Source organism: Toxorhynchites rutilus, chromosome 2, assembly GCF_029784135.1.
Source record: "Toxorhynchites rutilus septentrionalis strain SRP chromosome 2, ASM2978413v1, whole genome shotgun sequence".
NCBI lineage: Eukaryota > Metazoa > Arthropoda > Insecta > Diptera > Culicidae > Toxorhynchites > Toxorhynchites rutilus.
In genome coordinates this window covers 186,692,935-186,710,187 of record NC_073745.1, presented here as the reverse complement: position 1 = coordinate 186,710,187, position 17,253 = coordinate 186,692,935, and the positions used below count along the sequence as shown (strand labels likewise).

Sequence of the window (17,253 nt, the reverse complement as noted above, 5' to 3'; positions counted from 1 at the left end):
TACCAGGGCGCAAGTAATTTGTCTTACCAGTTTAATTGGTATTCTTTCGATGATTTCGATGCCATTTGCTGAAGCTGATTGCCAAAGTTGATAGCCACGATGCCAAATAGGCTTCAGCATGGATTTGTATAGAAGTAGGTTGAACTCTAGTTTTGATTTCGACTTCCTCCCGCCAACGACGGTCGATCCAAGCCACTTGAAGACAGAACCCTACCTAAGGAAGATGCCATCAGGTGGATCAAAGAAGTAATAACGGACGAATGGAACAAAACCTGGTTCCACTGCAGAGAACAGAAACTAAGGAAAATTAAATGCAGCGTAGAAAAATGGATCGAAGCAGACAACTCTAGGGACCAGAAGTTGCTTACTAGGTTCAGGATAGGCCACACCTGGATGACGCACAGCTCAATCATGAGCCAGTGACACCAAGATGGACCCACGTGCGAAACTTATGGGACAGCTTCAACAGTAGAACATATCCTTGTGGAGTGCAGAAAGTACGACACGGAAAGACGGAAACATGGACTAGGAGACAACATCCAGATAATTCTGGAAAATAGCACTGAGAACATAAAAAGAACGTGTGATTTCATAAGAGACTGTAATTTAACTAATATGATTTAAGTTAGGGACTAGAGATAGGCCCACCATGTCACAAATACTCAAAAAATGATAAAAGAGTGAACAGAGCAAAAAACGCCCGCTCAAAGTGATGGCGAACAGGAGTATAGGGAATATAGAGAAAATGTAAAAGAGATAAACTTAGGCGAATGGCAGTTACTAGTTACTAGTTACTGTATAATAAACTAGCTGACCCGGCAAACTTTGTCCCGCTCAAAATTTGTTTTTTGTTATCAATACCTTCGAACATTCACGTTTTCTTACTATGAGTAAGTTGATGAGTCCAATCGCAGAACTGTTCATTGATCTCCTATTCGACCCCGTTGGATTTAGCTTTTACTATAAAATTCCTAGAATTTCTAACAAAACACATCATTACAATATCAGATTATTTTCAGACATAATTCTGTTTCAGAATTTTTCAACCACTTGCAAATAACATGTTTCTCCGTTACATGGAATAAATGTTTTATACAGAAATAATGATAGAATAAAGACAGCCCTAAATTGGACAATTCCTTCCTCGAGTTCTGCTCTTATCAACCCATCCGGCGATCCTTTTTTTGTATAGATAGAAGAAGATACAGAAGTGCGTTTCATCACATTTCCAGTGTCGAACAAAGATCAATTTCGCACTTGTCACTATGTAATTGTAGAACATATGGGAATTTAATTTTCCGAATTTTCTCTTTTTCCTTCGAAGTTTTCCCAAATTTTTGAATTGTCACGTTTGGTTGGAATATTTTTGGTTGAAATATGTGTAGTATTTTTATGAGCCCCCTCTTCATTCCAGAGGAGAGAGGGGTGTCATACCATTATAGAAACATTTCTCATACCCAAAAACCTCGAGTTATGCAGAAGTTTGTGTTTCGTTTGTCTTGTAGCCCCCCATAGAGAAGGGGGGAGGAGTGTATTCAACATAAATACTTTTCGTGCCCCGTAAAACCTTCACATGCCAAATTTGGCTCCATTTGCTTGAATAATTTTCGAGTTATGCAGAAGTTTGTGTTTCATTTGTATGACAGCCCACCCTTAAGAGCGGAAATAGTGTCTAACCACCATAGAAATACTTTTTTTTCCAATTCATTTATTTGTAAGGCTCAATCGCATGAGCTTTGCGGAGCCACTAATTCATAATTTGTTTTTACAGAATTTCAACTTAAATCTATGTTTAGTAGGTTTTGACCGATTACTCGCGGTTTACTCGAGGTAAGAGGGGCAACAATTTTTGTGGGATGGGTCAGGTTAGGGATATGGCTATGAGGTATCGTTGTCTCAACCGAGAGTTGCCGCACGCACTGTAGCATTGTGCATAATGACCAGGGATAGCATCTGGTGTTACCATAGAAATACTTATTACATCCTAAAACCTCCACATGCCAAATTTTGTTTCGTTTGCTTGATTAATTCTCGAGTAATTCAGAAATTTGTGTTTCATTTGTATGGCAGCCCTCCCTTAGAGAGGGGGTGGAGTGTCTAACCATCATAGAAATATTTATTGCACCCTAAAACCTCAATATGCCAATTTTGGTTTCATTTGCTTGAATAATTCTCGAGTAATGCAGAAATTTTTGTTTCATTTGTATGGCAGCCTCCCCCTTAAAAAGAAGAGTGAAGAGTCTTACCACCATAGAAACGTTTATTGCACCCTAAAACCTCCATATGCCTAAATTGGTTTCATTTGCTTGAATAATTCTCGAGTAATGCAGAAATTTGTGTTTCATTTGTATGGCAGCCCCCCCCCCTTAGAGAGGGGGTGGAGTGTCTAACCATCATAGAAATATTTATTGCACCCTAAAACCTCAATATGCCAAATTTGGTTTCATTTGCTTGAATCATTCTCGAGTAATGCAGAAATTTGTGTTTCATTTGTATGGCAGCCCCCCTTAGAGAAGGGGGAGGGGTCTCAAACTATCACGAAAACCTTCCCCGGCCCCAAAAGCCCCTACATACCGATTTTCATGTTGATCGGTTCAGTAGTTTCCGAGTCCATAAGAATCAGACAGAGAGACAGAAATCCATTTATATACATATAGATGTTAAAGCCTAATAAACAAGATATACACACACACTTCCTCCCGAGTAGCCAATCCATTCGATTTGCTCACAACTTCAATTGCATGTTCTTTGCTTCTATGTGTTTTTTCCAAGTTAGGCGGCGTTAGGTGTACACAGAGATATTTAATTTCATTCGATTAAGGCACTGCAGATCCATTGAACTTGATTTGTGGGCATGTGTTCTAAATAAGCGTGAACGTATCTGAGCTGATAATTTTGGCACCACACTGACGGAGCACATGTTAATCTGGAATATCTCCAGCAAATCGATAGGCGAAATGAAATGCGTTAAATTGACTTATGCCATCTCACGTCATTCGTCACGTGGAATAGAGGGAAATAACATTTTTCAGAAGTGTTGAATAATTTCTTCCATGAACGGCTTTCCATATATGGTCCTTCATTACTGTAATTACGTTAGAGTCAACATAATCGATTATGAGTTAACAGTGATGATAATAGTTCCGTTTGAGAAGACACAATTCCATTTGGGTGATCTCATATGCAGTTAACACTAACACAATTTGTCGTTACATTACATCATAAGATAGATGTGAAACAACTCATAAAGCAATCTCTATATTCTTTATTGTGTTCCCAACAGTTACAAACTAAGAAATTACACCAACTTGCTAAATGGAAATGCCGTGTACTTATCAAATCCAATCTAAAACCAACTGTATGAGATCAAAAACTTTCTCCGACATATGATATTACAGATTAAGGAGCTCATCACTAGTGACACTTGCGTACGCATGAAGGGAAAATTTCAGAAACAACACCGAGAATAAGCTGTATCTTTCAACGGAAGAAGTGTATATTTTTTTTCTCACCATTCTCCGATGCTTGTATGGAACCTTGGAGGTTATTAATGAAACTGTTTTTATGCAGGATAGAAATTTATGAAACAACGTTGGAATACATAATCCGGAATCGAAAATGTATTAGCATGGTATTGGCAGATAGCTAAAATTGAAAGGGACTGTGCAGTCTAGAGGCTTTGCATTCAATAACTGTAGATAAATTCTTAATCCTTAGAAAAGGAGTGGAGTATTGTATGCACAAAAAGGCTAAGAATAATCCTTATATTTTCTCAAGAATGGAGCCATGATAATATGAGTAACAGTTGTAGATAGAGTACTACGTGGAAACTGGATATCAATTTAAGGAGGTAGTACACTATAAACATCATAAAAAGTATGTCATTTTCGCGATTTTTTTCAACGAGAAAATAAATCACTATGATTAATCTTGTAACATTTGATATCATTAAATCAAGTACTGACACCACATGAGAGAAAGTGGTCCTTTAGTGCGAACTCAAGTTTCTGGTTTGGCCGACTAGCTCAATACGCCACGAAAAGTAATAGTGTCCAATACTCAATATAAACTAAAATGTAACGGAAAACTTGTCACTCTTTCATGGTTCTATAATTGCTATCTCAAAAGCTTGTCCTTCCTACAAACATACATACAATAATCTCTTCACGCTGCGCGAATCGTTGGGGGCCCCATGATACTGCTACAACTGCATCAACCTTCTGCAGCCGCTACGTCGACGTTTCCGTCAGGTCGTTGGCCTTTGTTGCACCACGTCTGCTTATCGTCACAGCGTTGCAGCCGTAGCACGTCGCACCGACTTCTGTTGCACCACTGTGTGTTTCCCGAAGCTTGTCGCACCCTCAAATCAGCCGTGTCACAACTCGCACCGATACGCTTGTCGTCTCGTTCCACAATGCTACGGCAGGCGATCTCAAGCGAACACCGAGACTGGGAGAGCTGAGTCGAAGCAATTGGCTAGCACGAGAGATTGGAAGAATGGAATGGCGATTCTGCCGTCTTGGCCTTAAGCAAAAGCGAGCCTGTAAATAAAGGCCCTCTGTCGAGGAGAGCTTGCGTGAATCTAACCTCCATCATTTGTGCTTCAATCAATCTACCTTTCGAGGGCCTTTCCTTTTTCCGCGTTCTGCTCGTGGAGATGTGCAGATTCAACGCGGTAGAATACCCGTAATCTACACTGATGGATAGGAATATTATTTCGTTTGCACGAGGGATGGCAATGGTCTCACTTTTCCTGCATATGTGCAATTAATTCGTCAGTATTCTGTCTAACACGTGTGAGGTTATTTTTTACCTGATCAGGTTTTGGTTTCCTTAAGGACGATACTGCACTTTTCGACTACGGGTGCAGTTGAATTTTGGCTTCTAAATTGAACGGTTCTTTGTTCACGTATCCACTTTTCAAAGTCTTTCACACGCGGTTACTAACTCCGTATTGCTCGCCAGCCTCATACAGATAGAATTGATTTTCTTTTGTATCGACAGACTAATTGTTCGGTGTGGTATGATTTTGCCAGAGAGAGAGATGTTGTTATTTCCAGTGACGTCATTACAGAGGATGGTCAGTGATGTTGCGTTGAAGTTGCTTTCGTTAAATTTCATATTGGCCTCTTCGCAGGCATCCATCCAATATAAACATCATCCGTGAAGCCGTGAGTAGCTTTCTGTTGACTTGATTATTCGGCTGAAGCTGTGAACTGTGGGTCTTGCGTAGTGACTGTTGCCGTAAGGGTTTCAATGTATGTTGTGGGGCCTCGATATGAACAACAGCACCAGGTTATGTGGCGTAGTTGCTCGTGGTCGGCAGAAAGTCTGCGTACATAGCTGGATAGAGCGAAGGTTAATCTGCCTTGATGTCCTTCGAATGATAAACCCCAGTTTTCGAGGTTTTTATATCTTCCAACAGGTAATTGGTGCAGCCGTGGACCTGTCTCACGATACAAGGGATGAACTTTGCGCCAAGCTTCTTCGTTCGGTGTTCTGCTGCGCTCGACAACTCGAAAGACCGCCTCCACACTATCTCACCGACAGCGAATCCTCGGTTGCGTGCTCGAAGGTCATATCGCTTTTTGCTGTTCTCGTGGGCTGCTTTTATCTTAGATAACACGAAGTGTTGGATGTTTCGAGCAGCTGCTACTCGAGCTTTTTGTGCTTCGAGGGGGTCGTCTGTAGAATTTAATTGAGCCAATGGATATTGGTCCGCGAATAGAATGTGGTCTCTGCCGAAGTTACAGTAGTATGGACTACAGCCGAGGGCTTCATGTTTGGCTGTATTGATGGCATACACTACTTGTTGAATATGCACATCCCAGTTCCGTTGGTCATCATCCAGAAGTGATCTGACGCAGGTGATCAACGTACGATTGGTCCTCTCAGCTGTGTTGCACATCGGCGTGTAGAAGGCAGTCCTCATGTGGATTATACTATATCTTTTGAGCAAGGATTGGAACACCTGGGAGAGAAACTGTGATCCAGAGTCAGAAACAATAACTCTTGGTGTCGAAAATCGAAGAAAAACATATTGTTCCAGAAAATCTGACATCTTATGGGCGTTAGCTGTGCGAAAAGGCTCCGTGATGACAAACTTGGTCACCCAATCGACGATGACCAAGAGTACGGTATTCCCTTTCTTCGAGCGAGTGAGAGGTCCTACCCAATCAATGGATATCAACTCCCAAGGGAGTTGAGCTGGTTTTGGATTTCCCAAGGTTGGTGTTAACGTCGTGTTGGGTGCTTTGCTGGTTTTGCACACGTCGCAGGATTGAACATATTTCCGGATGTCGGCTGCCATCTGTGGCCAGTAATAGTCGCGTTGTATTCGATTCAGTGTACGGTCAGCACCCAGATGGGCTGCTGTAGGAATGTCATGGTTCCGGAACATTATTTCCCGCCTTAGGTGTGTGGGCACAACTTTCTTCCAGCGATGGGACTTGCCTCCAGTTTCATTCTTTGTCGTGCAGTTTTTGTAAAGATGTTTTTCTATTATCCTGAAGTCTGGAAATTTATCCGATTTCATCTGGACATCTTGTACGAGTTTGTCAAACCAAGGGTCAGAGGACGAAGCAAGTGCCGTGTTTATTTCGTTGACTATCTCTACTCTACTCAGACAATCTGGAACGACATTTGAACTCCCTTTCCGGTACCTTATGTCGAACGAATATGCATTCAAGCGAAGAATCCATCTAGCTAGAAGCGGCGTAGGGTTCTTCATTGTCTTCAGGTAGGTTAAGCTTGAGTGATCACAGTAGACGGTAAATTTTGTGCCCTCGAGATATCCTCTAAATTTTTCGATTGAGCGAATGACAGCGAGGCACTCCCGTTGTGTGACCGAATACTTACGTTCGGCGGGCGAAAGTTTTTGCGAGAAGTAACAAATAGCTCTCTCACTGTCTTCGATCTCCTGAGTGAGCACTCCTCCTATTGCGACGTCACTCGCATCGCATGCCGCCGAGAATGGTTTCGTGTAGTCCGGGGTCATAAGAACCGGGGCCGAGATGAGATGTGCTTTGAGGATCTGGAAGGCTTTCTCGCATTGCTCCGTCCACTTGAACTTGGTTTTGGCCTTTGTGAGCTCAGTGAGTGGAACAGCTATTTTCGAGAAGTCTTTGATAAACCTACGGTACCACCCGCACATCCCCAAGAACCGCTGTATTTCCTTTTTGCTGGTTGGAACCGGAAACTTGCTGATAGCTGACACTTTGTCCTCATCTACGTGCCATCCTTCTTCATCCAGTACATATCCCAGGTATTTTAAACTCTTTCTGCAAAACACTGACTTTTCGGCATTGATGGTTAAACCAGCATTCTTCGGTCTTCGTGCAACTTCTTCGAGGATCTCCAAGTGATCTGGAAACGTTTCCGTGGCTATTACTAAATCGTCTAAATATGCAAAGACTTTTGGTTCAAGGTCAATGAACAAATGGTTCATGAGCCGAGAGAGTGCCTGACTAGCCGTTGAAAGCCCGAACGGAACTACTGTATACTGATAATAACCCCGCTGAGGGATGGTGAAAGCGGTTTTCTGTTTTGATTCTTCCTCAAGTGGTATTTGCCAAAAAGCGGATTCTAGATCGATGGATGATAGAAACTTCGAACCACTCAGGTTATTTACGATCGATGATATCTGTGGAATTGGATATGCTTCTTGAGCTATTATGGAGTTCAATTTTCTGACGTCTAGACATAACCTCATGGAACCGTCCTTCTTCTTTACCGCCACCGTGGCATTGTTCCATGGACAGCAGACTGCTTCTTCGATGACTCCCATCCTCAACATTCGGTCGATCTCCTTGTTTAAATCATCTAGGACGAATTTGGACATCGGGTAATATTTCTGCTTAAAAGGTGGGGAGCTTCCGGTATCTATTTTGTGGTGGTACAGTGTTGTTCTTCCCAAGCGGCCTTGATTCTGAGAAGTTGGAAATTTATCGATCACTGCTTGTAGCTGGTCCTTATGTTGAGCAGGTAAGATTTCGAGTGAAGATTCGCTTTTTAAGTTAGCGGTGACAGCGCTTATGGTTGCTTTCACCCCAAATTTCGCCCAAAAATCCATTCCTAGAATTAGGATCGGTGGCATTGTTTCAATGAAGAGTACCGGTAGTGTGAGGTTTCTGTTGTTATAGGAGATGGGCACGTGTGAGAAGAATGAGATCATGTGAGCTGAGTTATCCACAGTTCTTACCTCACCGTTGACTGGGTATTTAGTTAGACCTAATTCATTCGCGATTTTTGAAAATGATTCTCCAATGAGAGTACTGGTTGCTCCGCTATCGAGGAGTCCACGTAATCGCCTTCCAAGAATGCAAATATCTGCATACGGTCGGTTGTCTTTGTTGTCAGGATCGATTATTATGGAGTTGACTTTACAATAGGTCGAGATGTCGTTTAATGAAGGGATATTGGGTTTGCTGGAAGATTCCACGTCCCTTACTGCGGGTTCTCCCTGTTCCGGTTTCCCAAGTTTTTGGAGTTGTTCCGAGAATCCAGTTGCCTCCATCGCAGAATACAAGCTTCGCAATTGCGCGTCGTACAGCCTTTTTTCCCACAACTGTAGCAAAACAGAAAACGTTTTGGGTGTGAACAATTTAGGTAGGTATGACCAGGGTTGTCACATTGCCAACATAGTATGACCGGGATGAGATTTCTGTTGATGTTATTTTCTTGGGCCATATTTCTCTTTATGTTGTTTTCCCTGACGAGATGATCTCTCGTATTGGATGACGATTCTTCTCTCCAGTTATTTAGTCCTCGGACAGCGTTAACCTCTTGGGCGGTATTAGCTGCCGTTTCGTTCCTGAACGCCATGTCCTGCTGGAAAGCTTCTCGTCCCTGGATGTCTGCTGAGTCCAACTCTTCATCAATGTCTTGGTTCAACTCCATCGCGTGGACCTGAGCTGTGTTGTATGGCTGTCTGTTGAACATTGGCCGATTTGCCGTGTCCATCCTGCCGGTTGTGGGACGTTGGAAACCCGAGGACTCAGGTTTGGTCCACACGGTGCGAAATGTGGTAGAAGTACGACCTCGAGATGAGTAGGATCTGGAAACTTCGAAGTCCTTGCAAACAGCGACCAAATCGCGAACTTTGCACGCCCTTGAAGCCGCAGCAATTGGTGAGAAGTCGGAGTTCAAGTGGGACTTAATAATAAACAGTTTTTCAGATTCCGAAATCGCAGGTTCAACAATCTCGAAAGCAGCTACTAAGTCACGGTAAAAGCTGGTGAATGACTCGTTTGGCCCTTGGAAGCGCAGGTATAGGTCTTGCTTTACGATTTCGGAATAATTAGGGGATAAGAATTCTTGCTTGATCTCCGTCTTGAATATTTCCCAAGTTGTAAGAGTGAGGTACGATCGAGTGTACCACTGGAGCGCTCATCCCTTGAGCAAATACTTGATGGATCGTAGCAGAGTTTGCTCATCCATCCCTTCCATATCTGCATAGGTATTAACTTGATTCAGGAACTCTCCCAACTGGATGATGTTCGATTGACCAGCGTATTCGAATGGCCATTTGTGCACTGGTTGTGTGAACCTGTTTGCAATTGAGTGTTGAATTGATGTTCTCGGTGTACTAGGCCTATTTCGAGATGTTAGGAACCGTAGGAAGTCATCCCGCAAATGAGGTGGAATATTGTCCATTTCTGGGACCTGTTGTAGGAAACTAGGATGATTTTGTTGATGTGGGTCCCAATGTGATGAGATTGCATTGTTGCTTCGGAGCCCCGCTACAGGAATACGTTGGTTTAATTGGTCAGCTGTTGCTCGATTCCCTGCCGTCTAACTTGTTCTTGATGTAGTTGTTGTTCTAAACGCTGATGTTGTTGCTGCATCTGATGCAGTGCTTGTTGCAGTTGTTGTTCGTGTCTTTGTTGTTGTAGTTTGAACTGTTGTTCATTGTGCAGCTGTTGCTGATGCAAATGTGCTGCGGCTTGTGGTTCCTGTATTTGTTGATACTGCCGCTGTTCATACGCTTCTTCCGACATCGGCTGTACTTTCTGCTGCTGCATTTCTTGCTGATATAGTTGTTGTTGGGACTCCTGCTCTAGCAGCTGTTGATGATGAGACGATTCCTTCAAACTTGATTGTAGCTGCGTGATCTTTAGTCTCTGCTGCGTGTCCGTATCTCCCGGTATCTCGTCGGGGTTCTTTCTAAGTTCTTTTTCTTCCGCAATTTCACCTATCAAGTTGGCTAGAAACTCATTGAGTTTATCCAGAGTGCTGTCAATCTTGGTCAGCGTCTTCATAGCGCTGGAAGTTATCATTGGGTCCGATATGATGGATAGCCTGAATTTATAGTGCATCAGTCTGGATCTACATATTTTCGCTTGGAGCTCATCCTTTTGTCGTAGAGCGGATTCCACAGCCTGTAGAATTGGAGGCAACTTCGCTTGGCATTGATATATACTGTCAACATCTGGCAAAACGTGTGTTGATGATGTGGGTGCAGGTGTTCCTTCAGTATCTTCTTTGCTCAGCAATTCAAATAACCTTGACATCTTTCCCTTATAATCCTGTCCTCTCAATCCTTTCACTGTTCTCACCATCAGTTCAAAGTTCAATTCCTCTGGCGTGAGGTGCTTCAAATCCATAATGGATTCCTTTCAATATCGACTGGTTATCTCAAATAATCGTTGATCACTCACTTGGTAGCGCTAAATCATACACGCGAATGCGGGTTTTTCTGTTGGGCGCCAATGTAACATTTGATATCATTAAATCAAGTACTGACACCACATGAGAGAAAGTGGTCCTTTAGTGCGAACTCAAGTTTCTGGTTTGGCCGACTAGCTCAATACGCCACGAAAAGTAATAGTGTCCAATACTCAATATAAACTAAAATGTAACGGAAAACTTGTCACTCTTTCATGGTTCTATAATTGCTATCTCAAAAGCTTGTCCTTCCTACAAACATACATACAACATAGAGGCGAATGAACTGCAAAGTTTAAAGCCTCTTAAAAACAAAGAAACAAACAAACATACAACAATCTCTCCACGCTGCGCGAATCGTTGGGGGCCCCATGATACTGCTACAACTGCATCAACCTTCTGCAGCCGCTACGTCGACGTTTCCGTCAGGTCGTTGGCCTTTGTTGCACCACGTCTGCTTATCGTCACAGCGTTGCAGCCGTAGCACGTCGCACCGACTTCTGTTGCACCACTGTGTGTTTCCCGAAGCTTGTCGCACCCTCAAATCAGCCGTGTCACAACTCGCACCGATACGCTTGTCGTCTCGTTCCACAATGCTACGGCAGGCGATCTCAAGCGAACACCGAGACTGGGAGAGCTGAGTCGAAGCAATTGGCTAGCACGAGAGATTGGAAGAATGGAATGGCGATTCTGCCGTCTTGGCCTTAAGCAAAAGCGAGCCTGTAAATAAAGGCCCTCTGTCGAGGAGAGCTTGCGTGAATCTAACCTCCATCATTTGTGCTTCAATCAATCTACCTTTCGAGGGCCTTTCCTTTTTCCGCGTTCTGCTCGTGGAGATGTGCAAATTCAACGCGGTAGAATACCCGTAATCTACACTGATGGATAGGAATATTATTTCGTTTGCACGAGGGATGGCAATGGTCTCACTTTTCCTGCATATGTGCAATTAATTCGTCAGTATTCTGTCTAACACGTGTGAGGTTATTTTTTACCTGATCAGGTTTTGGTTTCCTTAAGGACGATACTGCACTTTTCGACTACGCGTGCAGTTGAATTTTGGCTTCTAAATTGAACGGTTCTTTGTTCACGTATCCACTTTTCAAAGTCTTTCACACGCGGTTACTAACTCCGTATTGCTCGCCAGCCTCATACAGATAGAATTGATTTTCTTTTGTATCGACAGACTAATTGTTCGGTGTGGTATGATTTTGCCAGAGAGAGATGTTGTTATTTCCAGTGACGTCATTACAGAGGATGGTCAGTGATGTTGCGTTGAAGTTGCTTTCGTTAAATTTCATATTGGTCTATGGTAGCTTCGAAAATTGTCGGTGCATTTTTGTCGGCATAATCTCAAAAAGTTGTAACAATCTGATATCACAGTTTTGTTAGGTATATATTACTTAACAAACAAAACAGATATTGGTGTCAATTGGACTGTTCCCTGAATAGCCACAACCGGTTTGTTGAACCCTTACAGCCAAAACCATGTAAACGGGTGGGAGTTCTACAAATTTTTCTAGTGAACCGATTTCAACCAATGATTTTTTTACGTAATCTTGGATATATTTCCTGTCATCGTACGTAGGATTTTTTACCTAGAACTACGTCTTTCATGAGGGGGGCAAATCAGAAAACAGGTCACGTTTTTATGAAATAAAGTTAACGTTAATAACTATTTTTGCCGCGAACGGATTTTGGCGATTTACATGCCAAACGAATTGGAAATTCCCTAAGATTTGTTTTATATTCTATACATCACAATCCCCTGATGTGTAAATGGTTAAAATTCATGAAAACTATAAGCTTTCCCACATTTGTTCTGTTGATTTGTGTGCTTTCCCGCACAGAGCTCTCAATAACGAGCAACTTATCGACGAGCAACGAAGGGGAAATCATAAGATTTAAAGTCTCCGTGAACAAAGGAAAGTAAGAAGAACGAAGGGGAATATTTGCCTAGAGTATAAACAGTGGATCTCGCTGAGGCAAACTTTCAGTCTCGTTCTGTTTTCAAAGCAATGAACATCGCTTGTTCTTCCTTGTATTGCATAATCACATGTCTTCGTTTCGGATTGAGCTGTGGACGCGACCAAGTTATTCATTCGCTGATTACATTAAGGTTCTGAGCAACACAATTGTGTGGGGAATCATTAAGCTAGGCTATCGTCAGCTCACCAAGAAAATAAATGTTCTGGTATTTGGTCTGTGGTTTAGTTCCGCATGGCAGTAGCAAAACTCTCTCCACCAAAAATGGCAGCTAGGCTAATCTAGACTGGCAACATTAACAGAAAGGGCTCCTGTTGAAAAGAGCGCAAACCGGAGATAAATTTGTGTATATTTAGTTGCTTCAAGCCATTGAAATATGGATATTCATGTGCGTACGCGCGTGTTTCATAACCCGTACGTAAAAACAGTGCGGGAGGGAAATATTTGCGTTAGGGCATTAGTAATGAATCTCTACTGAGGCAAATATTCAGTCTTTTTCCACGCAGTTAACATTGTCTGTTTTCCGTCATCATAAAGGCTTCGTTGGCGCCTTTGACATTGCATTCAATGAATTGAACTGACGGTATGGCGAAGCAGGCGTTAAGGTTGTGCGCCAAAAAATATTCGAGAAATACCAAGTATCTTGAATGTCGTGCGTGAATGTTATAAGTTATTTGGGTTCGCATGCCAGTTGCAAAACTACTTTCAACTATGATTGCATTTGCGCTAATCTTGATCATAATGAAGCAATGCTACTCTTTTCGAGGTTGTTGAGATTAGCAGAAAAAGTTTATTTAATTTAGTTAGTCACCAAGAAATTAAATGTCGTTCTGGAAATTCGTATGTGAGTTGGTTTCGCTTGCCAGTAGCAAAACTTTCTCCGAAAAGGATGACAGCTGCGCTTGAGCATGGAAAAGTAATGCAATTTTTTTCGAGGCCATTAATATGAACAGAAACGTTTTTAAAAATTAGCACAAAATGATGAGAAGTGTTTTTATTCCTAGTAGCTTCAAGCCACCGATGTATGGATCTGCATGCATGCTATGACGAACCCTTGTTTTGCGTTTGGTTTACGTTGTACGAATAATGTCTAGAGGTGCGATTCTACTGAGGCAATACTACGAGGGTCGTTCAAAAAATAAATTTCAGTGCCTCAGAAATCACGGAAAAATAATGTAAGGACAAAAAACAAGGTGATTTTCGTAATCTACGTTTTATTTTCTATTGTTCTACATAATCGCCGTAACGTTCGAAGCATTTATCATAGCGTGGCACGAGTTTTTCTATTCCGAGCGCAAAATGCGTAGCGTCCAACTTTTTGAAGTACGATGTAACTGTGTCACGAATTTCTTCAGTGTTATCGAATCGTTGACCGGCGAACGCCTGTTTCATCACCGGGAATAAGTGATAGTCGCTAGGGGCGAGGTCTGGGGAGTAAGGAGAATGCTCGAACACAGTCCATTTTAAACCAGTTACATCGTACTTCAAAAAGTTGGACGCTACGCACTTCGCGCTCGGATTGGAAAAACTAGTACCACGCTATGAACAATGCCTCGAAAGTTACGGCGATTATGTAGAAAAATAGAAAATGAAACGTAGATTACGAGAGTCACCTTGTTTTTTGTCCTTACTTTATTTTTCCGCGATTTCTGAGGCACTGAAACTTATTTTTTGAACGACCCTCGCAAATAACATGTAGCATGATATTTGATATTTGCAAGTATTGTTATTGTTGTTGTTTCCATGCGGTGCCAAAGTTATATTGATGTAGTTATGAGATGTGGAATAATGGTGCTGGTACAGCCATATAATCGACTGTAGCTGAGTCTATGTCAATTGCGAAAAAGGTCACCGGAATAGCGTTCGAGTTAAAATTTCAATGCATTGACATAAAACAATGTACGATCCGCTAGTGTATTGTTATTAAGTTATTGACAGTTATATAAAATAACAGCGTAGTTTTACGTCAACAGTGCGGTCGTATCTTGGACACAACCTCCTCTATTTTTTTTCAAAACATTGATTTTTGACGAAATAGCGACATTTTTTGTAAAAAAAAATTGCGTTTTTGCCTCAAAAATTGAGACAAAAAAAATCACAATTTTTTTTTTAATATCAAAAAAATCCTACGTACGATGACAGGAAATTTAGTGAAGAATCTGGGGAAAAATATTTCATCAAAATCGCATGGACCGTTCCGGAAGTAGAACTCCTACCAGTTTGCAGAACTCAGTTTCGAGAAAAACGACTTTTAAATTTTGGATCCGCGCTCCTTACGCAAAGACTTAGGTCCACTAATTGGCTTGTAACATTGGAACGAAGCATCGGATAAACCTGGGATAGAAACTACATTAAAGTAGACATCCCAGAGAACATTTTAAGCCAGAAATAGTTTTTTTTTTATTTTTTTCAAGTACCCATAGTGAACTACCCCCTTAATTACTCGAAGTCGATTGAACAAGTATTATATTTTCAAAATCAGTTATTTCGTTGCTATTTTAGATGTGTGTAATGTTTGTAATGATTGCTTGGCTGTCATTGGCTGTCATGTATTTACAGTGGCAAGAAAGAAATTATTTTAACTGAATGTGAAAATGTCAATATTATCTTTTTTCAGATTTTTACCCAGATACAAGGATGTTCCTGTTTGTTTTTCAGAAGTTTTTGAGTATTAAGTATGTATCGAATGCCTTTAAAATTAATATATGTCTTCACATCTGGCCTCTCCGGCGTGGAATCACGAAAGTGGTTTTCTGGCAAGCTGTAGAATTAAGATTCACGCGAGAAAGTGTGAGCAACAATCGTTTTCTTTCAAATAACTAGCCTATGATGATTTTTGGGTAAGGTTTTCAGTTTTCCGTTCCATGTGATTTCTGAATTTCTAGAAATATTCATTTCAGTTTAAAAACCCACAGTCCATCCTTTCTGTTGACACTCATTGCCATGTTGTCATCAATTATTATACTATACAGAGACCCTAAGGTTATTCTAACTCACTTACCCGACAAAAGTTATTTTTCCAGCTAGTTTACTCCTCCTAGGATTCTGTATTTCAATACATCAATTCAAATCGCAGCTCCGTAACCTTCATTTGTGCACTGGATAACATCTCTCTCGTTGCTCCATAAATCCAGTTAAACAGAAGGAAAATCCAACACATGCACACATATCACCCCCAAACACTCACTCCACTCCCCAAATGAATACACAGATTGAATTCTTCTGGCTGTCGTGGGTTACACAATACGTTGTCGTCCTTGTCTGTGAAGAAAGTGAGAAGAAATGAAAATACGTTCATGAGGTTATCCAGTATACACTATTTTTTCTTAGGTTTGATATGGAATGATTTTACAGTTTCGTTCACATGTGGGAAACGCGTTCGTTTCCGCTGACATAGAAGCTCTTCCGACTTATATACGAGTATTATGTTATACAGGTCTTATGGTATCAATTCCGCAATGGCAATGCCAGCTGCTGGATGTGATTGGATTATGTTTTTACATCTTTTGGATAAATTAAAAAATTAAAAATGGTGTAATAATGGTAAAGGATAACGGGCCGATATCCCGTTGAATGCATTGCAATGAATGCATTCACACGCCTTATCGGAAGAGGATTATTCTTCGACTTCCATGCGCATTTAAAGGTATGTCAGTGAGATTATACTGATATAGACGGATTTCGCACCAACTCGTCTATGGGATTGGTATGACCCTCTCAGAACTTAATGAAACTTTCTGGGCGTGAAGACCTTACCTAATTAAGCGACTTGGCATACATATGCAGCGACCCAATAATAACAGACGGGTTTATTTACCCAAGTTTTCGATAGGGCCCGATCGAGGCAAAATAAAAACATCTTTATCGCACGATTCTTAGTGAGGATCGTGTGAGTCAGTTTTAAGATAAGGTCGGAACGATCCAGAATAAATAAATAAATCCGTTTCTTTTACGATCATATGATTCATAGTTTTTCAGATAGGGAAACATTTTATTGCACGACCCGTGTGAGGTCTAGTTTACGATAAGCTCGGGTCGATCCCGAACATAAATAAATACATTTCTCCTGCACGATCCTGTTTGAGGATCGTGTGATTTATAGCGTCTAGTTTTAAGATAGGAATTTTTGTTTATGTTTTGGTGTTACGATAGCGGGGAGCTTATCGTAAGATTAGGTTTCGTTAAGAGGAATGAGAAAAATAAAAAGGCAGTGAGTTTTGAGACACGAAAGAGGACGGTCGTTGTCTCTCTTGTTAGAACGGAAAAGAAATCCAGTTGCCTAGACCGCTAGGCAACGCCTCTCATCTGGTGACAGCGGTAAAGCATACCGCAAGTGGTGTCATTTCTGACTAGTTCTCAAGTAAGAAATATATACCTTTATTTCAATTATTTGTATGAGATGAATGAGAGTGAGAAGACAAGGGAGACGTCCCAGTATGAATGAAAAATGCATGAATAAAATATCTCAATATATTAACACCATATAGGAAAAAGTAATTATCGATTGTGTGTATGTGTGCTAGTGTTTGCGTTTCTATGTGCGTTTTTTTTCAGATTTAATAGGAGAAATAGTGACATACTCCAAATATAAATAAAAATAAATGA

General features: G+C 41.3%; 2 protein-coding genes across 3 annotated transcripts in view; both read right to left on the bottom strand.

Annotated features, from left to right (window-relative positions):
* The window catches only part of LOC129768696 (G-protein coupled receptor dmsr-1), a 454,099-nt gene that overhangs the window by 297,116 nt on the left and 139,730 nt on the right, over positions 1 to 17,253 (bottom strand). For both annotated transcript variants that reach the window (XM_055770492.1, XM_055770491.1), the window contains one exon: positions 15,650 to 15,909. The gene's annotated coding sequence lies outside the window, so the exon portion shown is untranslated. The remainder of the gene's footprint in view (positions 1 to 15,649; positions 15,910 to 17,253) is intronic.
* LOC129766518 (uncharacterized) lies at positions 8,267 to 10,604 on the bottom strand. Its single transcript, XM_055767086.1, is given in 2 exon segments — positions 8,267 to 9,767; positions 9,770 to 10,604. Coding segments are annotated over 2 exon segments (2,157 nt in total). The 3' UTR covers positions 8,267 to 8,445.